The 25442-nt window shown below is 34.3% G+C and overlaps 1 protein-coding gene across 1 annotated transcript in view; it reads left to right on the top strand.

Annotated features, from left to right (window-relative positions):
- The window catches only part of Gprk1 (G protein-coupled receptor kinase 1), a 133047-nt gene extending 108539 nt beyond the window's left edge, over positions 1 to 24508 (top strand). The window contains exons 10-21 of the mRNA XM_089251231.1: positions 952 to 1033; positions 1127 to 1257; positions 1377 to 1471; positions 5069 to 5176; positions 6174 to 6240; positions 6457 to 6557; positions 8548 to 8710; positions 9809 to 9974; positions 14329 to 14462; positions 14951 to 15076; positions 16764 to 16934; positions 18655 to 24508. Of these exons, the coding sequence (XP_089107357.1) occupies positions 952 to 1033; positions 1127 to 1257; positions 1377 to 1471; positions 5069 to 5176; positions 6174 to 6240; positions 6457 to 6557; positions 8548 to 8710; positions 9809 to 9974; positions 14329 to 14462; positions 14951 to 15076; positions 16764 to 16922 (1332 nt within the window). The 3' untranslated portion in view covers positions 16923 to 16934; positions 18655 to 24508. The remainder of the gene's footprint in view (positions 1 to 951; positions 1034 to 1126; positions 1258 to 1376; positions 1472 to 5068; positions 5177 to 6173; positions 6241 to 6456; positions 6558 to 8547; positions 8711 to 9808; positions 9975 to 14328; positions 14463 to 14950; positions 15077 to 16763; positions 16935 to 18654) is intronic.
- The last annotated feature ends 934 nt before the right edge of the window (positions 24509 to 25442 follow it).

The raw sequence follows: 25442 nt of genomic DNA, 5'->3' as shown, positions 1-25442 counted from the left end.
AATAAATGGTTACAAATGCACTGTGACCATTTGAAACTGCTGTCCTATTAATAGGTTGATGGTCAAATATGGGATTTATTAATACCTTTAAGTATTTTAAACTATCTTGTTATTGCATATACACTGAGTGGCCATTATATTATGACCACTGAACAGTTTTAAGGGAATGAGCTATGGCTACACAGTGTTGCCACCAGAGGGATAGGATAGTATAAAAAAGGAAAACTTAGTTCCTGAGACCACAGTATAGGGGAATCGTTTTATTGTTTGTGAAGAAATGGGGGGGGGGGGATGAGATTGTACATACAGAACATGGGCTGATGGTAGGAGCTCAGAGCCATGAAGTGAGTATCAGCAAAACTGCCATATTTATGAAATGTTCAAGAGCAGCTGTAGCTAGTGTTTGAAGACTGGACCATCAGTCAAAAAAACTGGGCCTCGATGTGCAAGTTGTGGTTGTCACAAGCTATGAAATGCTCAAGCACACCAGAGAGCCTCCAAACATCTGAAAGACAACAGAACAGTAGCAGCGCAGAAAATTTATGCAGATCTTAGTCAAGGATCGGCAAAGGATCTCTGCACAAACTGTGAAGAAGTGACCAGCTGAAAGAGCCATGACATGGTCTCAAATTTCACAAGCGACCTATCAGTATCTTGTAGAATCCATGCAGAGAAGAATCAACGCTGTATTTAAGGCAAAAGATGGCCAAAGGGAAAATTGATGAGGTGATTATTATAAAGTGGCTACTCAGTTTATATCCCAGTTTTTTTAAATATTTAATGCCAGAATGGTATACCATCTGTTGATGTATGAAATTTTACTTCATTAAAAACTTAATCTATATTTGATCATGATTCCCCCTCCCCTTCTTATCAAAGCATTGTTATAATGTGATTATTTTATATATCAGAGTTTTGTTGCAGGGCATTTATATTTTTCGTGAATTATAGGAAGACTGTCCATTCATAGTTTGTATGACGTATGCTTTCCAAACTCCAGACAAGCTATGTTTCATATTGGACTTAATGAATGGTAAGAAAACTTACCATGCTCATAGTAAACCGCCACTTATATAACCAAAGATCAACTTGAATGTCTCATATGTTATTTCTCTTTCAATTCCAGGGGGTGATCTGCATTACCACTTATCTCAGCATGGTGTATTTACTGAGCAAGAGATGAGGTTTTATGCAGCTGAGGTTATACTAGGTCTGGAGCATATGCATAAACGATTTGTAGTGTACAGAGACTTGAAGGTGAATATTGATGCCTTTATGATGAACAAGTTGATCAGAAATGTCATCACAGAGTTTCGTGTGTTTAGAAAATTCATACTTTGTTCAATTTGAATTTTGTTTTTACATTTTTTTTACAGCCAGCAAACATATTGCTTGATGAACATGGTCATGTTAGAATTTCTGACTTAGGTTTAGCTTGTGATTTCTCTAAAAAGAAGCCACATGCCAGTGTGTAAGTTTTTTTTTCCCTTCTCAAATATAATTCATTACAAAATGTAAAGTCTATTTTTATAAAATTGATTTTTCTCTGTGTGTGTGTGTATATATTGTCAATAAAAACTACAATTTTAGACTGTTTGCCACCAAATTTTGCATACATATATCTAACAGGACTAGACTTAAACTACAGGTCAAAATCAAAAGTTCATTAGAGCATTGAAAATGTCCGAAATGGGCAAAAATTCATTGGGAAACAATTTTTTGTGAGCCTCATCAGTGACTTTCAAAATGTTTACTTTGATCACCATGGTTATCGAACAATGCGTCTCAAACATGTTTATTCCTTTACAATGGTTTGTCACTTCTTCAATGCTCCCAGTCTATTGAGAAAACCCAGGCAGTGGATATTATAGCTAGTGTGAAATAATAGTGATATGAATTGCCCTTGGTGCAGGGTTTAAGCTAGATAAAAAAAATTCCTTACGCAAAAATGTGGGGTGGGGGAAACCTTTAGAAAAATGCTACAATGACAATGATTGATGGTTGGATGTCTACTCATTTTGTACCTCCTGTATGCATTTTTTGCATAAGTGGCTACTACTTCTTTCGCATTCTGTTTGCATCTGTTTGAAATTAGGGACATTTGATCCGTATACCCAGTATGAGATGGAGCCGCTGTGGTGGTCGAGTGGTCACAGACTCGCATCGCGAGTTGCAACGTCCCTTATGGGAGTTGCTTGCCCGGTTCGAAATATCCAGCAATAAAGTGGCAAACGACAAGTGGAAAATGATTAGAAACAAACTTTCGCATGAAATATTATTATTTATTCAAATTAATTATATGGGTTAGTTAATTTTAACAATGGATTAGTATATCTTGGAGCCCTCTATTTGACGTTAACAGTAAAGATACTGGCTCACCAATTGATGATCAACAACAGTCAACTTGTGCAGTGATCGGACATCCGATGTTGTTAGCTTTTCCGTAAATACCAGAGGAGTTTTCTCAGTTGAGAACCGGAACACCTTGATCAGTTCCTGGGGGCCTCTCGGTTGAGGGCCGGACCACCTTGCTCAGCTCCGGGGGGGCCTCTTGGTTGAGGGCCGAACCACCTTGATCAGCTCCAGGGGGCCTCTCGGTTGAGGGCCGAACCACCTTGATCAGCTCCGGGGGCCTCTCGGTTGAGGGCCGAACCACCTTGATCAGCTCTGAGGGCCGGACCACCTCGATCAGCAATGAAGAACTTTGACTGTGAAGATTGTTTTATATTTTGATTCCGGACCTGCCGGAAAACGGATTCAAATAATGTAGATTATTGCATTTTAACAATTCAGCCTAAGGCCAATAGATACGGTAGTAAGACGGTGAACCGTCCTACTAGAGGGCTTCAGTTGAACAGAACAAGATTAGACGAACGCAATGTGAGAGACAAAGAGGGAGGAATTTATACTCCCCTTTTACAAGAAGTTTGGGACCACATGTCCTCGCATGGCCTTTTCGCCTCAACAAAATTATCGAATTTGCATATTCATGCGTCACTATTATAAACATTACAATTTAATTACATTGGAATCTGGCAACATGACATAATCCGGAGAGCTGATCAGACTCTCCCGATTATGTAAACATTACTAACATAACAATATGAAATGAATTGTTCCGACGGAGGTCTGCAGCCCCCCGCCGAAAATAAGTGAGTACAACACTATATTTTCGTATCCGCACAACGAGACTTGCAACAACTCCCCCGGGAAGTTCTTCGATAAAAATAATTTAAACTGGGCTAAGCCTCGCCCAACTATACATATATTGGATCAAACCCCTCCACGAAAATAGCGGCATCGTCGTCATGAGGGAAATTAATTTATGTGGGACATCAGTAGCCCGACCTCTGGCCCGTTCTCGTTCGACAGCCGAAAGACCCCACCCGCCGACTGCCGAACTAATCGAACACTCTGGCCCTTACCGGTTCGCCAGTGGGTCCTCGGGTGGTTTCCGGTAACTGAGAGGTCCCTGGGGTCTAAAATAAGAAGGAATTTCCCACATAACGACAAGACCACCATTAACGTAGAGGGATCGGATCCCGATACGTTACAGAGTATCCGGGTTCAAACCCCACCGTCGCCATAGTGGTGTTCGGCTGAAGTTGGTTTCCTGTGGTTCCCAACTTCGAGGTGCAAATGCGAGCCGATCTCCCCATTAAAAAGTCTCGCCACAGAGAGCAACAGGCCTACAACAATTAATTATTCAATCATTACATTTCACTCCTAGTTAGAAAAACTGGTGGCAGATGGCGGCAGCGCTACACATAACAAGCATTACACCGAAACAAACTTTACGTCAGGTTTCACTACACGTATACACGCATTCCCGCATGTACCAATTCGTTAGAGGTTCCACAGAGGAATATGGATGAGGTACATGTGTGGTTTAGTAGTAGTAGTATGAGATGGATATAGATTGCTAGCCACAAACTCATGCACTTATTGTGTTATGCGCATTGTTACTATATATATCTCAAGAATATATTTTGTGGTGTGGAAGGAACCCCTTGACGGGCTGCGTTTTGCTGGAGTTTGTTCACCCCTGGTTTAAATGGTTCACTTAAGCTGAAATGCTTGACTATTTTGAACAACATGAGATCTTGCATTACCCACAGAAATCTTGTAACTTATTGAGAAAATATCGATTGAATTTTTTTTTTTTTTGACAGTATTATTTTTTTTATGAAATTCTATGTTTCAAATGATGCATGCAAGTTAGAAAATGTCACTTTGGTGAATCTATTGTATTTGTTTCTTGTATCATAGTAGATATTTTTAGTAAAATGGTATGTTTGGATTGGAATCACAGATAATGTTATTAATCAGGTATTGTTATCACTTTTGCAAAGTACAAAACAGACCAATATCACAACATAATTAGAAAAAAATACTTTTAATCTAAAACCAGATATTTTTATAGACATAAAAATGTCAAGATATCACAGATATCGAGAATTGACAGAACTTTTGAACCATGTAATAGTTCTGTTAAAATATTAGAGACTAGCAAAAATACCCAGCACTGCCCGAATTTTCTCCATATACGGGAAACATTGAAAAGTTGAAAACCATTGTAAAGGAGTAAACATGTCTGAATTGTATTGTTTCAGAACCACAGTAACCATAGTTAATAAACATTCCAAAAGACACTGTTGAGACCTATGAACTATTGTTGCCTACAGTTTTTGACCATTTTGGGCATTTGCTCAGCTCAGACGAACTTTTAAAGTAGCCTATCATTCAAGTCAGGTCAAAATTTGACAAAATTTATGTAAAAAATTTTGCAATGATCTGTTTAAAATTATAGATTTTTATAGAGAAAATATGCACACACAGACATCAGACAGAAAATCAATTTTATATTTATAGATCATTAAGTGATTTCTTCAGAATTTGATACAACTCTGACCATTGAGAACTTTATTAATCTCGTATATTTTTTTCATTACTTTTTATATATCTTTTTTTTTACACATTAATATTATTCTGAATGTCACTTTTAGATGAATATTTTTGTTTTTCACTGGTGTGTGTATTGACTAAATATTTTTTCTATCATTTGTAGAGGAACGCATGGTTACATGGCTCCAGAAGTTTTATCCAAGGGCACTGCCTATGATTCTAGTGCTGACTGGTTCTCATTAGGCTGTATGTTGTACAAACTACTTAAAGGGTGAGTTAAGCACATTACTTACAGAAAGATAGGATCCATAACATATTTTTTTTACTTAATATGAGATCGATAACCATATAATCTACCAAATATTTTCTTTCTCATACATTTATGACTTATACAGCCATACACTTCCATATACATAGTCTTTCCCTTCAAAATTTTTCATTTCGTAGGCTTTACCGAAGCTAATTCTAAGCTTTTCTTCCACTGAAAGCAACGACATGCAGCAAGCAATAATATACTTAATATACTGTCCCTGCTCAGAAAAAGCAAAAATGCATGATATGTAAATGACATTGGATTTAGATTTGTTGTTGTCTGTTGCTGTTGCGGCAAGTCTCTCACTCAAGATTGTTTCTAACACAGGATGTTCTCCTACTTTCTGTATAATGGGATCAGTCATGCAGATACAGACAACTGCATGTGATTTGTTTATCACTTCTTGTGAATGATCGCCTTAAAGTGTGTTAGATGCCTTTATTATGGGAAAACCAAGTGCAGTGCCTCTTCTCTTCCTTGTTTTATTATTAGCTTTATTTTTTCTTTGTGATTTAATTTGTAGCTTGTTTAAAAAAAAGGCAATGGGTGTGGGAAGGAGACAATCAAATTATGTAACATTTCAACTGGTTTGATCATATTTATAAAATGGCTGCCATTGTTGATTGTTAAATAAATTGCTCAAACTGCCTGGTGATAATTAGAAAAGTTCTTTCTTATTTTCATTCTTATTTGACAATGAACTTTTAATTGGAGATCTCTCTTGTTAACATTTTTATTTTTTAAGAAAAGGGCTTGATAAAATTCTGAGCAGATTTTATGATGCAAGAAATTCAGTTTTGCCAAATTAGCAGTTTCAAACACTTGTGGATTATGGTTTAAAAACTATACAGAATTAATTTTTTACAGTATGGAATTTTGATATACTCGCAACAGTTACGGCATCACTGAAAAATTGCATTTATTTTTATTTCTAATTTTTTTTCCACTTTTTTAGCCATAGTCCATTCAGGCAGCACAAAACAAAAGATAAACATGAGATTGACAGGATGACTTTAACAATGGTGAGTGTTAATTTTCATAAATTATGGGAAGTTGAAAGATATAATCCAAAAAGAAAAATTCTGGATTAGAATGTGAGGAAACAAATTAAAGTGAACTTCCTCATGGTTTTTAGTTTCCTACCACTGTGTTTTTATATGCTGTATTTGCATAAAATTATCAAAATATAGAAATTTTCATGAAACAGTTTATGAGGTTTTTGGGTTCTTTTATTACAGAATGTAGATCTGCCAGACAGTTTTAGTCCAGAATTAAAAGAACTCCTTGCTGGATTATTACAACGAGATGTTGAAAAGAGGCAAGGCTGCGGAGAAAGAGGGTAAATATATAAATACATTTTTCTAATACACTTTAGGAGCACCATTAAATGGAAGCGCTTATTTCAGAAATCCCATAACTGACAAAAAAATTTGAAATTGAGTTAATACTGGTTTTTTGCAGTTCATTGATAGATGCTTTGTTGGTGCAGAAACCCACTGAAAAAAAGTTTCGTATACCCATTATTTTACATCCCTGAACTCTATTCAATTAGTGCAGAAACCCCACAAGCGACATCACTTAAGGGATATTTGTGTTAAAAATTTGTAACAGTTAGCAGCACTAGCATCATTGGCAGATTTTATGAGATGTATAAAGGGGTTTACAAGGGGAGCACACATTTGGCTCCCCCTTGTAATGTTGAAAGAGTTTAAAGGGTGAAATTCGCACTCCCCTTTTGTCCGGCACCTGGAAATCAGACCAGCTTGATCCCCTCTAGTTAGAGCCCTGTCCATCAATCAATTATTATAATATTACAGTATCAATATAAACTTAGTCTAATATAATCAATTATATAATTATCATAATCAGTTACAGAAGGGATTGTTTTAAATGTTACATAGAATGCAAATTTTAGTTGTTTTTTTTTCAGAAATAGAACTTCCATTCCTAATAACTGCCACTCCCTGATAGTAGCCATATTTTCACAGTCCCATTAGTGGCCATTGGGAGGTTTTACTCTATAATATACAAATCATGAGTTCAGGGCAAAGAATATGCTAATTACAAAAGTAAGACAATCGCTCAGAAAAACTCTTCCTGACAAACTCAATTACAAATGTTCCATCAAGTGTTTCAAACTTGGCACAGAATAAGTTCTGAGTGAGATTTAGAATAATTTCTACTCAATGTGTGGAAAACAAAAATATACAAGGTAAGTTTTAAAAGTGGTGGGGCCAGAAAATCGTCAACTCTGGCAAAACGTTAGGAAAGAGAATTTGAAAGGATTTCTACAAAATATCTGTGTAATTGACCAAAATAAAATTTAATTTTATTGACAAGTCAGCTTTGTTGATTTTTACGCCTAATTGAACTTATTAATATCATAAATAATGGTAAAACTGTTGTAAATGCGTTTTATAGCAGAAATTTATAAAAAGTATGTTATAACTGTAAAGGCTGGAAATTTTTTTACCCCCCTCCCCTGAACCTTGATGAATATATCACATTTCCATTTTATGTATCGAATTATCCTTCGTATTCAGGAATATTTTTGTAAAAAAGTATCTGTTTTTAGTTAAGTTAGAAGGTTTTTCTTGAATATCTCAAAATTTGAAATTCTGCACTTATATGGGGTTTCTGAAATAAGCGCTCAAATTATACATGCACTTCACAAACATAACTCTGGGAAATCGCTAATGAATTTCTACATGTCGGAATGAGTTGAATGATAATAACATATTTACAGTGTCAGAGTTATGCTTGTTTTGGGGTCAAGAAGTATTACCATCTGTCTTCCATATTTGTAGTGGAAGTGGCAGCTGCATAATTACAGTATGACCACTATATTTGTGGGAAATTGGTTCTATGCCCTTATGGGGAACTTTAAACTGCAGGGCATTTTTTACTGACAGTGTTTTTGACCTTTGCTGGATGTATACAGAGCATGGCTTCATAAAATCTAGTTAGCAGGCCAATCTGGCCTATTTAAGAATTTTATCAAACTTGTAAAAAAAATCTATAACTTATTTTAATGTTTTAAAATATGACAGAAGGAACATGAGATTACACATAATATGTATAAAAAATATTATAAGGGAACTGCTATTAACCGTACCTGCACCTTGTAAACATTCAGACTTGAGTGTCTTCCTACGGGGCGCTGGGTATTAATCATTTTTATTATTCTGTAATATTATCAGAACAGTCAGTAATCTTTAGTGGTCTCAGTCATATTCATCACAAATTATAGACTCTCCTTTGTACTTTGCAATTTTTTTTTCTGCGCAGTTTGCTTAATATTGAAATTTTTTTTAATCTTGAAATTACAGCGCAGATGAGGTCAAGGAGCATCCATTCTTTGCTGGGATTGACTGGCAGCTTGTTTACTTGCAAAAATATCCTCCTCCACTCATTCCTCCTCGGGGTGAAGTTAATGCTGCTGATGCATTTGACATTGGGTCCTTTGATGAGGAAGACACAAAAGGTATTAAGGTGAGACTATTTTTTTAAACTCCTATTTATGTAAATATGAACCTTAAAAAAAAAATCACAAATTTTTAGTTAAATTAAGTTTTTCTAGCATTTCTTAAATGCATATTTTTTTACATGTGAATACTTTTAAATCATCTGACAATACTGGGTGCATTCACAAAAATTTGCATAACAGAATAATTTAAATGCTGATATTTCGGGATATATTCTGAATATATCAACATTTTGTGTCTGAGTAGATCTTGTTGAGACAAATCCAATGATACCACTTTGGTTTTAATACTTTTTATGGTCTGGGCACCAGGATCACAGAACACTTTCATAACACAATTGTTTTACTCTATATCTTGATCGGTTAGCAGTACAAATAGATGCCAATGGTGTCATCTGATAGGCTTTTTTGAGACCAAATCTAGTGATACCACTCTGGTTTTAATGCCTCTTCTGGTCTGGATACCAGGCTTGTGGCCCACTTTCATAGCAAAATTGTTTCGCACTATATCTTGGGAGGCTCGCAACACAAATAGACGACATTGGTATCAGCTGTTAGCTAGTCCAAAGACAAATCTAATGATACCAATTTTATTACACTAATGCCTACCAAGCAAACATAGGCACAAAGAACATATTCATATCAAAACTTAGGCTGTGCCTAGACACAGCCTGCTCCAAATTTAAGTTTTGATGGTTTTCCTTCTGCAATAAGTGATATTAGTTAATTTTAATATAGCTGAATTATGCAGAACTGTATTTCACATGAATACCAGTTTACATAAAATGTGTTTTTCCTGTCATAGTAAAACTTTTGAAATTTAATTGGATAAACAGGGAACCAAGTTATTATAAAATAATTGTTCTCTTCAGTTTCTTTTGCCGAGTTTGACAGTTAACAAATTCATCTGTCTGCCACATTTAATAGAAAGCTCATATAAAATCTTGTAAAAAAATGTATTTTCAATATTTGTTTTGTCTTTTTAAGAACACTTCTAAACTATTTTTTTTCCTTCTGGTTATTTATTGAAAACAAGAAAGAACAAAATACAAACACAGACAATAGCAAATTTAAAATGTTATTCACTTTTTATATATTTTTTGCAGTTGACAGATGCTGACCAAGAGCTTTACAAGAATTTTCCTGTTGTGATATCCGAGAGGTGGCAGCAGGAAATAGCCGAAACAGTTTTTGAAACTGTTAACGTGGAGGCAGACAAAATGGAACAGAAAAAGAGAGCCAAAATGAAAATGAAATTTGAAGATGAAAAAGGTAGGAAAATTAATTTTTTGGCATTAACCAATGTTGCAAATATGTGGCAAAATTTCAAGCTGTACCTTTTGGCTACCATATTTCTTGGTAAATACAGTGAGGCACATTTAGCACACATCATGGGTTGAGCATGTATGGTGTAGTTGATCATGGATGGGAATAAAGAACAATTTGGGGTTGTGTTTGCTGGTACACCATCTAGGTGTTTTTCTCGCCTAAAACTTGGCGAGAAAATATAGGCTGCGTTCTACCTCAGTATTGCCAGCCTAAATTTTAGGATGCCAAAATAGCACTGTAGATCAGTTAACAGGGCTGCAATCAGATGCTTGGTTAGCCAGGACAAGTACACATTTTCAAGTCCCCGTGTAATGTTGGAGTTTAATGGGTGAAATTTGCATCCCCTCTGGTCCATTGTCCAGGGCACCAGACTTGCCTGATCCCCCTCTTGTATCGGCCCTGTCAATTAATCAATTATTATAATATTACAGTGTCAGCATAACCATATATATTAATATAATCAATTTTATAATTATCATAATAAATTACATAACAGATTATAATTTTTCATGTAATATGGATCACAAATTGTAGTTGGTTTTTTTCAGAAATAAAATGGACAATAAATAAATAAATAAATATATATATATTAGCTATAATATGCAGCATGCAGCAAAGGATCGAAAAAGTGACAAATCACTACAAAGGCATAAACTATCATACATAATACTGGCAGCATTAAAGAAATGGCAAACCATTATAAAGGCATATGCACGTCTGGAACGCATTGTTTGGGAACCATGGTAACTAAAGTAAACATTGCAAAAGTGAATGTTGAGACCCAAAAACCATTGTTGCTTGACAGTTTTTCACCCATTTGCCCAGCTCTGATGAACTTTTAAAGTAGCCAATTAAGTCGGTTCCGTTTGGTATGTATGTAAAATTTGGCGATGATAGATCTAAAATCGTGGATTTGTATTGAGAACACGTGCACACAATTTCTGCTTCCCATCTCAATGTCACTTGTTCATAATTTTTCATTAATGTTTTGAAGGGGTTGTTCTAGTGCACATCCACAAGTTGTAACAGTAGTGCTAATTCACCTGGGATGATGGAAAAGCTTAGTGCGATAGTGCTTTTTTAAGCTTGCTTTGATACAGTGCAATTTTGATAACTCAATACATGGATAACTGGACTACCCGGTTGACTCTATACTTATTATTCCCATTGTTGGTACATTACTAAATTGAATGGGGAAAAATCTCTCTAAAACTAAAATTATGACCCCACATGATGACCACATCCCGCTCAAGTAGACTGATTTATATTGTGTTATCAAAACACATTTTCAGAAATTGTCTATGTGTTGAGCAGATTAAAAACTTTTAAACATTGAAAACACGACATTACTCTCACGTGTTTCAAAAATTCTGTTTCATTGTTTCTGCGGTTTGTTGATTTATATGTGTTGAAGATTCTTCCACACGTTTTTGAGTATAGGGTGACTTCTCATTATTTTTCTGCTTTGAACCTGAAAACTGAACTTGTGGATTAAGAAAGCCGCAGGTTAATGTTAGCCTTAGCCACAGGTTAAAACATATGTTAATGATTTCTGAAATTTTTCAGTGAGAGTTAGAAAACTTTGGTTAAGAAAGCTAGACCGAAATGTTTTAAGTGAGAGGAGAAAAGCTATTTTAGACAATTGTGCTGCTTCATTCACAAATAAGGGATTTTCCGGTAATCAAAATACATACATAAATTATTTTTAAAAATGGTTAAAATTGAAATGAAATATATATAAAACCCTCACCAACTTCACATCTGCTTAAGTCGACACGTGTTTCAATCCCCTTGGGGTGTCGAGTTATCAAGGTTTCACTGTAGTTTGCTTCGAATGGTCTGGTGCCTTATCCACGACAAGTGCAGCCTTTGACTTAAATAATAATTGGGCCAGTGGTTCTGAAACTCTTGTCACCCGCAACTCCCTTGCTCTAGTCAAATTCTATCTGCTGCTCTCCAGAAATACCTTACAAGTACTGCTTCAGAACATCCAACAGGTAGGTATAAATCAATATCACCATCTGATCCCGATCTCCATAGGGATGTAACACATTTGAGAGCCACTGTCTTAGGTCTTTTCGCCCTTACATCTCATATGTAGTCATTCATCAGTTCACTCCCGGAGTTTTTTGTGGCAACAGCCACTACAGAAAAACACCCTTTCAAATCATTTTTTTGTCCTTTGAGTATAAGCATTGGCTTCAATTTTGTTCCATCTTTGCGAATGTATTATGGATGGATAATGGTGCTTTCGATATTTTTTCCCCTTAAAGAGTAAACTACCTTGGACAAAGGAAAGTCAAATTCCAAGAAAAAGTGTTTGGTTTACCTAGAAATACTAGGTTTTCCGGCATGCCAAATTATATGTGGGAATATGGTATGTTCCAGTCATAACGATAGGTTTCTTCAGTTTCTTTGTATTGCTATAGGTGTTGTGCTATTCAGTGAAACTCCTCTAAGACGGCCATTCCGCATTCTGCAAGAGTGACCACCTGCAGAGTGGATCTCCGAATGGAGGTTGTATGACAGGGAAAACACATTTTGTTTGGGGGGGGGGGGTTCAAAATAATGCTTTTTATTGTCACAAACAAAATTCCTATGCTCAATTTATTTATAATGCCCCAAAACCCAGCTACATATACAGTGAAATCTCAGTACAAGGGTACTCGATATAACACTAAATTCTTCTACAATGGTATTTTTTAAAATTTTGTTTGGATAACCTATAGTCTGTAATGCTAAACTTCTCTCGATACAATGATATCCGTTACTAAAGTGCTCTATAATGATATTGTGTTAGGAGGATTTTTTAAATCGCTTTAACGTTTACTATTTAATTCATTTTTGGTTTGAAATATTCTTCAGTTTATTTTTAACTGATCTCACATGTTTCAGTTTTTTTGAGGACGTCTAACAATATTGGTATTGGGCATTACCTAATCTCCGAAAGTGTTTGATATCGTTATTTTTTGTGTGATACATCAAAGTGATATTACGATAAACCCCTTTACAGAGGCAATGCATCTGAGAATTTCTTTTATCAACTAATCAATTGAAATATTTTGCAGCGAATAAATACTGAAAAGCACATTTTTTGGTGATACTAATAACATCGATTTAGAAAAGTTGCCAAGAGCAGCATAAATTTGATGACACGTGATAACGTTGCCTCTCGATATAAAATGATAATTCTTCTACAAAGAATTTTTTTCTTGGTCTGGTATTGTTATGTATATCGAGATTTCAATGTATTTTATGCAGAACCTGAAATCCTAGATCATCCGATCAATTTCTTAATCTGTATTATCCAGGATCTGTTCTATCTTTATACCAAGCACTATACATGCTCTTTCCTCACATATGTTTTACTCCCTCATCGTTGGTCTACTGAATCTCTGTGTTCCAAAAAGTGAAGAAAGTATCCGCAAAGTCACAACTTTCACATCCTTTGCCTATTCCATAAAGATCGTAGATTATTTGTCCGGTTTACCGTCACCCTGGGAGCAAATTTTTAAACTGTCTCATCATCTAGCAGTTACCATATAGTATTAGCTTTTGTCATCTTATTTACGAATTTTTCCAACCTGATATTGTCACACATGAACAGAAAAGTCTGTAGATTCCAAAAGGTATTTATGCTGATATATAGAGATTATAAGGTTATAAAAAAGCGAACTACCAGCTCTGAAAGCATTGGGATAACTCACAGAATTGTGTGTGTGTTGTTTTTAAAACTCTTACGCATAAGGAAGTAGCCACGGACAGGTTGGCTGTTGAGCGCATATAGAGATGTCCACGGAATAGGGGTAGATTTTTGTATTATGTCTCTATGGAGCCTCTATTGTCCATTCCAAGAAAAACTGGCCACAAAGGGAAGGTGGCTGAGGAATAGAAGTGGCCGCCTATGGGAGTTTCATTGTATATAGCAGTGCTTGAATTACATAAAAAAAGAACTATAATTTTTGGTTGGAGGTCTTGCAGCACTTCAATAACAGTGTTTTGAAAAATTAAATCTCAGAGATTGTTCTCTTAATATTATCATTTTACATTCAAATACTAACTGGAATAAATTCAAGTAAATAAGTTGCCAGGATGTATAAGATGCACCTAGAAAAATAACCATAGGAAAGAAGTTTTGGTAGAAGTGTTGCGGCTTTTCATGTGTTACACATAATTTTTTTAAGACCAAAGTAATTTGGTTAAAAAACTTTTTTTTGTAAATTGAATTTTTCTTATAGTTTTTTCTTGAATTAGTCATGGCAGCATTAAAAAAATCTATCATATCATTCTATTTCAGAATCTGATTGCATAATCCACGGCTACATCAAGAAACTTGGTGGACCATTTGCATCAGCATGGCAAACACGCTACGGGAAGCTGTATCCAAACAGGTTAGAGCTCCACACAGAATCTAGTAGTGCCAAGCCCGAGGTATGTGTGTGATATTGAATTATCGTTAATAATTATCATCATGAGAAATTTGAGAACTGATTTCAATCTGAAATAGCAAAAAAAAAAAAAGAAGTTCAAAATTTTAGTATGTATTGCTTGAAAAATTTTCATTTTTGGAGAAAGAAAATTAACTTCATTTGCTTTATTGAAAAAATAATGTGCAATTAATTTGTTGTACCAGAAAACTAAGGTAATTTTGAATTTTACTATGTAAAATAAATTTTGTGGTAGCTATTAATTTCAGTGTAGAACAATTCGCAACTGTATTTGAATTCAATAAATTTTAATTTACAATTCTCATGTTGGAAGATATTCAACAATTTTTGTTGAAAATACATGTTCTGATAAAGTTTGTAGTACAGGGACTCAACTGAATATTGGATATTCATTGCAGCAAATTTCTCTTAGTTATTAAAGTAAGTTCTTTTAAAAATTATAGTAAGCACAGATAAGGTTTTTTGTTTCAGCTCATATTCATGGATCAAATAGAAGAGGTCATCTCAGATTATGTGATGGTGAAGGGAGAACAATGTATTGTCCTGAAAATGAAAGTAGATAAAGAGAGAGATGCCAAAATTGTGCTGACAAATCCTGTGAGTGGTTCTTTGATTTTCAATGCAATGAGCAGTTTTTAAAAAATTTTATTTACACTACATTGTTTGAAATTTCTGTTTTACAAATATTTTTCACTTTTTTTTCTTCAAAAATGAGAGCTTTTTCAAAATTAAAGCTCTTTGAGCGTAGAGTCCCATGTCGATTCTAAACTTTGAGAATAAATTTACACAAGGTCTGTTTAAAAAGAATCGAGCCTGTGATTATAATGTTGATAGAGTGGTAACTTACTTACACATTACTTTCCACAGTGCTAGGAGATACACTTTCATCAGCACATGTTGAATGTTTATTTTGCAAGGATCACGTTATGCTTTCAAGTAGCCATTGTATGAGTTGCACATGTTGGTCATATTTTTATATCACACAAAATAGGCTGAGCCTCCAGATACCTTGCATCATATTTTATCAAAACAATTAGTAAAACTTAGTAGGCTTTTGGTGATAATGCCATAGGGCAGAGATTCTCAACATATGAGTTGTGACCCCAACTTGGGTCTCTGGGGCTTCTGAGATGGGTCAAATGCACTTGATATCCTGTTATAAATGTATTTATTGCATCACTGGTTTGAAGTACAAAATTTTTTTATTTCTAAAAACCAACAGTCTCATGGATCCTGAAATTGATTGTGTTGTTGATTTTGGGTTGTGGCTAAAAAATACCACTGCACACAAACTACACATTGCTGCAAGTGAATGTGTGTGTACCATGGATATGTGTAGAGCAGCGGTTCTCAACCTTTTTTGACTCGCCCTTTTCAGTACATAATTTTTATATCGGAGCCCTGTTTGACTCGAGGAGCCCTTTTGTGTATATAATTTTTATGGCGGAATCCTGTAGGCCTCTTTTTTTCATTTTATTTATCAAATTTACTTATTTTCCTTGAGTCGTCATGGAGCCCCTGGGAAGCACACACGGAGCACCGGTTGAGAACCGCTGGTGTAGAGCATAGTTTCCCCAACCTTTTTTGTCCCGTCGCCCCCTTCTTCAGAAATTTTTTTCTCCCATCTCCCTCCAATGTAATCTAACCCATAGGATCCTATGTTATACCCATAGCTTCTACCTCCCCCAAGGCGGCGTTAACGCCCACTTTGGGAATCACTGGTGTAGAGCAAGGGATCTTAATTCATGTGTCACAGGACCTTCAGAGATGGGTCTTATGAATCCAATTACAGTCCTGTTATAAATGCACTTGTACCACCATTGGTTTCACTAACTTCAAAAACTGAACTGACCCATAACTTGATTTTTTTTGGCGGTTTTTTTTGTGGGGGGGGGGGGGGGGTTGCAACTAAAAAAGTTAAGAACCTCTGCTGAAGGGGAAACAAAAATAAAGCAGTGATACAATCATTTTGAAAATGACTCCAAATCTGTGGCCAGCTTACAGGAAGACTGTGAAAAGCTTGCAATTCAGACAGTGCAAACTTTGATACTATTGCTTAATCATACTCTGGGGAATTTCTGATAATTCAGTACTAGTACATGCGGAACATGCTGTGTGTATGTGTCAAATTCTTTGATTCATAGAACCCATCTGTAGAAAAAATGTACGTATCATTTTTAGTACATTCCAAATTTTTTTAGGACATTTGATTTTATGTGAATCAATGAAAATTTATACATAGCAATGAAATTCGTATTTATAACTTTTTATGTATGGCTTATAGGATGAAATCGGCCTCAAAGAGTGGCTTACGTCACTGAAGTCAACATACAAAAACTCACTAGAACTATTAGCAAGTATGGCTAAAAAAGCTGGCAAAATATATGGCACTGAAACCAATAACAGGAATAATTTGGTTACACGTAGTACTAACGGCAATTGATGTAGAGTGGAAGTAAGTCAATGATTTTTTTGTACAAGTGAAATTAATTTTAAAAAATTATATTTGAAGAGATGTGCAATAACTTCAAACACTTGTGAAATGTTGCTGTACCATTAAAAACTTTCAAGACAACAGATTGTGATTAAGAACAAGTGAACAACAGCTCAATGCTATTTTTCTAAATCCATTTCAAGAAAATATTATTTTATTATTTTTTCTTTTTTCGTTATTCCATGTGCACTAAAATACACTTCAAATTAAAAACCGAACCAAACCCTGACATGTCTTTGAAGAGTGATATCTGCCATAAAGGTTGGATTAGAATTTTATTATTTCTTCCTAAATATTACATAAATATACATAAGATCAAAATTGCATGGAGGATGACATAGAAATTTCCATAAAAATTGCATAGAGGATAACAAAAATTGTATAGCGGATAGCGTAAAAATTTTGTGTGCATAGAGGGTAACATAAAAATTGCATAGAGCAGGGATTCTCAAACTTTTTCCCATTTCCGCTGCCCCCCTAATCTGTTGCTCCCAAAGCAGTTTAACAAAGAATCTCTTCAAAAAGCCTTTTTCTGGCCACTACTCCCAGGCACCCCTGACAAAGGTTGGCAGTGCACCAGTGTGTCGTTGCGCACAGTTTGAGAATCCCTGGCATAGAAAATAACATCAAAATTTCATATTATAGTATATAAATAATATGCAAACAAAACAATGCCTTAGTGAACAAACTTGTTGCCTTAGTTTTATAAACATGTAACTTCCCCATATTTTTTTCCCAAAAACTGCACCAATATCTACAGTTTCTTTGCTATACAGCATTTTATGCAGGATTGAGAAAAAATGGATGGGAGGAGTATTGTCGGATCCCTCATCAGACCATATCTGTTCTCTGATAGCGATTCATAGCTAAAAAGTCTCCCAAATTTCTATTTCTGTATTCCCAAAAATTTTTTATACCTCCAGAATTTTTACCATGATAGCAAAAAAATCCTTACTTTTGAGAGAGAAAAAAAAATTAATCTCAGAGTTTACCCAGAAAAACATCTATTTTTTCTGTCTCCCCCCCCCCCCACTCTTCCCCAAAATGAGCATTCATCATCATCATCAACCATTTTCAATCCAGTGCTTGGATGAAGGTCTCCTCTAAATTCCCCCCCCCTTTACAATTAAAAAAAAAAAAAAAAATTCTCCCTTATATGCATAAGGGGAATGGCCATCATTGTACCAAATCCTAACGAAATGTATTATTTTGGCGAGGAAAAGGCAAAATTTTCCAAACTGCCAACATCTTTGGTTTGACCTCTCAACAAATCAGTCAGATGACTTTGTGTCTCAGATGGCCATATCTCCTGCTTTTGAACCTGATGGAGATTTTTCTTTTTGTGGACATTATTTTGATTTGAGGGTAGTAATGCCAAGCATTTAAATCTACTATTAGGTGATAACTGATGATGGTTAGCATGATTTTAAATTTTTGACATCTAGGGCAGAAAAACTCCTTCCTTTTTTGAAAGTTCCTTTTAATTTGCCTCATTGTGCTGTTTTTTGTACAGAATTTGGATCCATGTGCAAATCTAATTCTCATTGTCTAATGTTGGAAGCTACGGAAATTTTTTTCCAAGTGTAATGTTATAACTATTATACATGTCTTAAAATTCTGTTGATATTTGTGTGTGTGCGTGCCAATTAATGATTACCCAATCTGGCATTTCTTTTTTTAGTTGCTGTAAAAATTCCTGGTGCCATATGGAAATAATGCTCATCTATATGGAGGCCATTTTGTATATGTGTGTATGTATACATAGAATATAAACAAACTGGCAAGGGAAAAAAAATGGCCTTCTCGCTGATACAATATGCGAGTGCTTGTGCCGAAAAAAAAAATTGTGTAGTTAAAAAAAAAAAGAAGAAAGAGAACTGCTTTAAACTGTCATTATTTGTTTCAATGTGTTATGTGCATTCTTTCTTGTGTAGATAGATTGCTGAAGAGCAGAGCAAGTGTGTGCGTGTGTACAGACTTTTTAGTCGAAAAAAAGCAAAGTGTGCATGGACTATAACATAACAGTTCTTATCTGTGTCGTTCAGAGCACAGAAAATTGTAAAGGGGGAAAAAGGATTAAAATGCCTGTACATGTTTATATGGGTGGAATATGTGCGTTCGTTCCTCTTTTCAGCTGGTCTGACAATTGTGTATGGTACCAGATGTAGTTTTTTTCCATTTGGTAGTTGACATGCATCTGTTCCTTCGTTGTATTCTAATATGGGTAACTTATTTTGTAAGTATAGTCATTTGTTACCGGTCAGCTCTCTCTCTGTCTCACACATACCTCATGTGCCATCATATCCCAACTCTCTAACCAAATCATCTATGTTCGTTTTGGAAAAAAATTGATGGCCAAGTTTCAGCTCAAAGTCTGTTGTTCACAATATTTTTTTCATATGGCCCGCCAAGCGTAAATTCTGGGTACAGAGTGGGCAGAAAGCTGTAAAAAATCAAAATACAAAATCGTGAATAATGGAGAAATTATCTTATTGAGTTGCGGATGGCATAACTTCTACAGTTGGTGCAAGGGATTTTTTTTGACAGAGAAAAAAGGTACCAAAATACCTGATAGGTGGCATAGCCACCACCTAGAAATACTCTAATTTAATGTATTACATTTACATCCAACAAAGTCTGAGACTGATAAATTTTTCATCCTTGTAAGGTGTATGTGAATAATGTGTTCTGAAAAAGTCTTGTTCACCATAAAAAGCTTTGTTTGGCATAAACACTTGATAGCACAACATGAACTGCAATAAACACAGTTAATGCTATTTTTCACTGTCAGTAATCTTTTCTATACCAATGCCAGCTATTGGCAATTTTTGTAACTATTTTCCCACTTAAAAATATCTTAATACCGATACTGCCAATCACAACTTATAATATTTTATTTGTTTTTTAAATTATTACAGACTTTCTGCCCACCATGTATACGATTTATTACGAAGGGAACTTTTCATGTCCTTTCACATTTGTTCCTGTAACTATATTTCATAATTTATATTTTTTGGTATTGTTTGTAAGAATTAAATTTCTTTTGCCAAGTTTTTAAATGCAAATGATCAACATATTTTTTGTTCATATTTACTTAATTATTTATTAACGTCTTTTTTTTAGTTCGTGAAACTTCTAGATATTTCTTGGTTTTTTTTTTGTTTTGTACTAGGGAAGTGTGAATTTATATGAAGTTGAGTATCGTGATCTGATCATAATTTTGATTGTGAGATGTTGTATCATTCTCAGGTGGTGTTGATTCAACCCCAAAAGTTCGCACGGATGTTTGACAATAGATTTTTTTCTTCTTTTCATTTGTAAATATTGTTCATATGAAAACTCCGCATTCATTTATGTTGTAAATATTTTGTAACTGAGCATACTCTCTCTTAAATCTGTTGTGCATGTCTGCAGTAGAAGATCGAAGTTTTTTCGTTGAATTAGAAAATTTGTATTCATTGCAGAATGGGTTTTTTTTTTTTTTTTCGCAGTGGAAAAAAATTAAAGGTGAACAAAGCTATTTCTGTTGTCTTTTTTAGCCTGTCAGTTTGCGTACATAATTCTTGCTTGTCCACTGTTATGCAGAATTATAGTTACTTTTCTTACAGTATCGCACAGAATGAGAGCAAGCAGTCAACTTAGATAACAAATAGCTATATTTGGTAGAATAATTAAAATGAGCATGTAGCATGAGCTTCCAGATGTCTAGTATTTAAAAGAAGTTTTTGATGACAGGTGAGCATTCAAATTGCTCTATATAACTATAATTAATTTTTTTCAGAATGTGTCTTTGAGATCAATCTGGAGTAATTCATTCAACATGCGTGGAAATTCTGTTGTCAGTGTGTCACAAATGCAGTGCACCAAAATATTTTCAACAAATGTTTTTTTAGATAATATTGAGATTTATAAAATATACCTGTTTCTTCAGAATCAAATAACAATTACGTTTTTTACAGTCTCATTTTTCAGGTAATGAATGTGATGATTTCTTCAGGAAATTGAAAAAATATTTCCTACCTTTGTTATTTTTTGTGTTATGTTTCGATATGTTGTTTTGAGGGCAATAATAAAAAGATTTGTTGTTGTAAGGTTTGGTAAACATTGAAATTTCTGACATTTTTATTATCAAAAATATGCCCTGTAACTTGGAGGACCTCAAATATAAACTTTTTTTGAATAGGGAAGAAAAAAAAAACTATATTATAGCGTGTTTTGTTTTTTGAATTGCTGCCGCTTTGAGATTTTAGGGAAATAGGAAAAAATAAAGCATTTAATTTTGACATCCTGAGACTGATGTGTAAGAATAAAATTTGTGGCTTACATCATATGACCGTCTTTGCTGTAGAATTGTCTGGAGTGTTTTTAGACTTTATGTAACTATATATATATGTATATGTGCCTTCTTTATTTTATGTTGACTGGTAAAAATTAATTTGCGATTGTTATGCTAGGAAATTGTCATTATTAGTAACTAACTCATCAGCAAATGTTCTTCCACAATCATCTGCTTTATGGAGTAGATAATTTTAATTGGCATTGCTGTTGTAAATCTTGTATGATATCTGAAAATATTAAAAAAAATTTAAGATTTCTTTTTTTTTTGAATTGGAAGTACATTATATAAATAAATAAGTGCAAGTCGAATGATCTGAATATACTAATGCATTACATTGAGATATGTGAGATGAAAATCTCTCAAGTTTGGGTAGCATGTAAAAAAATGTGTGATGTCAGAGTAGGTTGTATGTGTTTAAATACAGCAGTGTTCAATGTATATCTGCTATGAGCGATGGAAGTAGAAAATGTGATGCGGGTATGATGTTCCCTGGAGCAATTTGTTTAAAGTTTGCCAAGGGGTTTGTGAGTGTACCAATCAAACAGCGGTAAAATGAATTATTCGTTTTGCATGTATAGAAAGTAAATATATTGTAAAAAAATGACATTATAGCAGAAATTTAGGTTGAATTATTTCATCATAATCCATTTCATTCAATTGTTTTTTTTTTGTGTTTGTTTAGAAAGTTGTTAAACAGATATCACACTAACAAGAAAGATTGATCTCTGATTGGGACAGTTAATGTTATTTAATGTCTTTTTTCAGTTTGCGAAAAATAAAACAGGGTCCAGATTTTTTTTTTAAATTATTCAGAATTGTTTTCTGGTTGGTGGGACAGCTGGAAAATGAATACTTATTTGCATATGAATAATTGAGTAAATATTGATCTCTTGAAGTTTGTTATACCATAGCTTGACTATTTGAAGTAAATGGTATTTTTATGCATACACACAAACACAAAATTTAAAATTGTACTTTGCATAGCATTGAAATATTGCTACAATTGGTAGTGTCAATCTTAGGCATTCAATTTTTTTCAAACACAAACATAGCCATAAACTATATGCAGAATGTTAAGAACCATATGCTTGAAAATTGAATTTTAATGAATCATATTAATTGTCACAATATAGTTGCTTTTTTAAGAGCTAATCATGACACATTACACCCCCCCCCCCCTAAAATGCATATTTGTAAAACAGTTATACAGAACTCGTGAGCAAATGGATTAACGTTACTTTCAGTGACTTGCATAGGAAATTTATAAATTTTTTCAAGTGTTCTGTCATCCATTGCACTAGTATCGTATTTATTTTCTGATGTAAAATTATGTAGTCAATACATTCTTTGTTATTTTGAAGTACAGCAGAACTTCTCTTATTTGGCTTAATTGGGACAGGTCAGCAACTTACGGAAAATCTGGATAAGCGTAGGGAGATCAAAGCAGTTTAAAATTAATCATGCATGTATTTCATATTAAATTCTGTTAGGTTCTCCATGAAAAAGAACCAAGATTTGTGCTGTTTGTAAATTAGACAAATAGCAATAAAGGAAAAGGGGAAATCATGTTTAGACCCAATGGGAGCCTATATACTACAAATTATTGTACGATATCATTCAGCGATATCACAACCTCATGTGAGGAAGGACTTTCAAGACCAGTACCAGTTTAGGGAAGATTGGGATTAATGAGGGCTGGATAAGAAATTTTTTCTATTGCACTCAAAATTCCAGTGAAGTAGACTTTACACGTTTAAAACTATGAAAATTTTTTGTGTTAATGAAAGTATAATTTGATTTTTTTCTTGTACTAGAGCACAAAAGAGTATAATATGTGTTTGCATTAATAATTTAAATAGTTGTGTATAAATTTTTAAAAGGATCCTTAAGGTCTCAGTTTTTTTTTTAAATCGGCACATCTCCCCTATTAATAGTGATGAGTTATTGTTAAAATGCAGAGAAATATTGTTATACTAAGTATCTCACACTGACACTGTATTCCTAGGATTTATTATATTTTTAAGAAATTTTGAACTAGGTGACCTGAACAAAACAAGTGGAACCAGTAACTAATAATAGAAAAAAACGAGGGTGATACTGTAGGTTTCCAGAAGTAGGGGAAAGAGGGCTCTGGCTACTTGAGTACCTCCCTAGTAATTCATGAATATGCAAGGCTCAATATATAATCCTGCATACATGAGACATCTTTCAACCCTAGCCTCCTTCCAATGTTTTTTTAAGCTCTTGTGGGTAGAGCTGAAAAACTTTTCAAAAACACATGAGGAACCTAGAATATTGGTAATAGACAATAGCTTAAATGTGTGTGTGAGTGGTATATCCAAGTGGATTTTGAGATAGGATTATTATTGAATTGGAGTGTTTTTCCTCAATATGGAGACATGGTAGATATAACCGAACTGTATTGTTCTGTTTAAAAAAAGTCTTGCTAAATAAATTGACAGGACATTAGTTTACACTGCCAAATGCTAAGGTGTCTTTCATTATATAATCATGTTCCAAGAAAAATAAAAACAGTAACTATATAAATTGTACTGGCATGGACATTTATTTTTGAATGCTCTGAAATGCTATGAAGATTCAGACAAAGACAATTGGAGAAATTTGCAATTGTAAAGCTTGAGGTGACCTATTTTCAAACCAGGGCTTGAAGAATCTAAAAAATGTTTATGTGCTAGGCATACTTTTGTTCTTAATGGAAATGGTCCTAGACAATGTTTTTTTTCTCTTTTCTAAGACTTTACATCCTCTTTCTACAAAACATACCAACGTGAAATCAGAAAATTTTGTGTTATCCATACACTCCAATTTAGCAGTCACATGCAGAAAATTTCAGTGTCTATACCAATTTTCTAGTCGTTGTGGCAACCTGGCTTCTTAGGATTTGTCATAAACAAGTTCTTTGTTCTCAGATGCATTTTCGCAGTAACGGATTTGAGTTGTGTGTTTATCTCATTGGCACATTGAATCAAAATAATTTTGTTAGGTTTCACATTTTTAGTTTGTCGTTAAATGTTGTCAGAAGTTATAATTGCTTCCAAGTTTGATGTTCTAATTAATTAACACAGAGAAGCCTTCAAGCGTTTGAAGAGCAGCCATTTGCTTTTCTTATGGTTTGAAAATTTGTTAGTGAAAGTATTAAATTCTTTACATCTTTTTTGAGAAAGAGGGGTGGGGGGGGGGGGGAGAGCAAAAATTAAAAGAATATTTTGGGAATATGACAATCTCTCTGTTGCAATCGTGCCCTTTCTATAAATGGAATGTTTACGATCAATTTGATTGATTCTGACAATTGATTTCTCAAAGAAATATGGCAACATTCAACTTCACTGCCTTTTGATACTGAGGAATCCTAATAAACTGTATTCAACTGTAATAAACTAACCAAAATGTTATATGTTGTAAAATAATAGCTTTTCTTTGTGCACTTTTTAAGGTAAATAACTTTTCCTTCCATAAGTTATATGCAAAGAATATGTGTGTTAATATTCTGTAACAATACAAGTGATAGTCTTTTACTTTCACCCTGTATTTGCTTTCTCATCCTAAAAATGATTTTTTTTTTCTCAAGTAGAAACGTGGTTTCATGAATTTGTATAAAAAAAGACAAATAGATGAAAAATATGAAGAAATTATCCTCATTTAATCCCCCTCATTTATTTCCTGAGGAGGGAGAGGCATTACCATTGGAAAAGTAGTCTTGACTACATTCATTTTAATAAACATCTTTGAGTCTCAACTGAAAAGTTTGAATTTTGGTTATGCTAGAACATAAAAAGTTATGGAACTTATTTTTAAGATAAGAATGAGTGTATATATACTGTTTATGTGGTGCTTTCTTCAAAGTAGCGGCCTCGTACAACTACAAATTTTCACCAGCATTCATGCAGAGATCTGAATGCAGACCACAAGACTTTTGTTGCAACATCCTCCAGTGACTCAGTCGGTTTTCCAACTTTGAGCCGTGATCTAACATTTGTAAAAGTCTTTCTGCAGAGAGCAGGAAGACCTACAAAAAGATACATAACATAAAAATTCAAGCATTTGCCATATTTGATTCAACACATGGAATACAGAGAATCATTGGCTCTTTAGCAAAAGGGGGTTCTTTT

This window comes from Pholcus phalangioides, unplaced genomic scaffold, assembly GCF_987345545.1.
Source record: "Pholcus phalangioides strain wild (caught in Gottingen) unplaced genomic scaffold, Ppha-v1.0 ptg000024l_1, whole genome shotgun sequence".
NCBI classification, from domain to species: Eukaryota; Metazoa; Arthropoda; class Arachnida; order Araneae; family Pholcidae; genus Pholcus; species Pholcus phalangioides.
The sequence above is the reverse complement of the archived record's forward strand: the minus strand, read 5'-3'. Positions and strand labels throughout refer to the sequence as shown.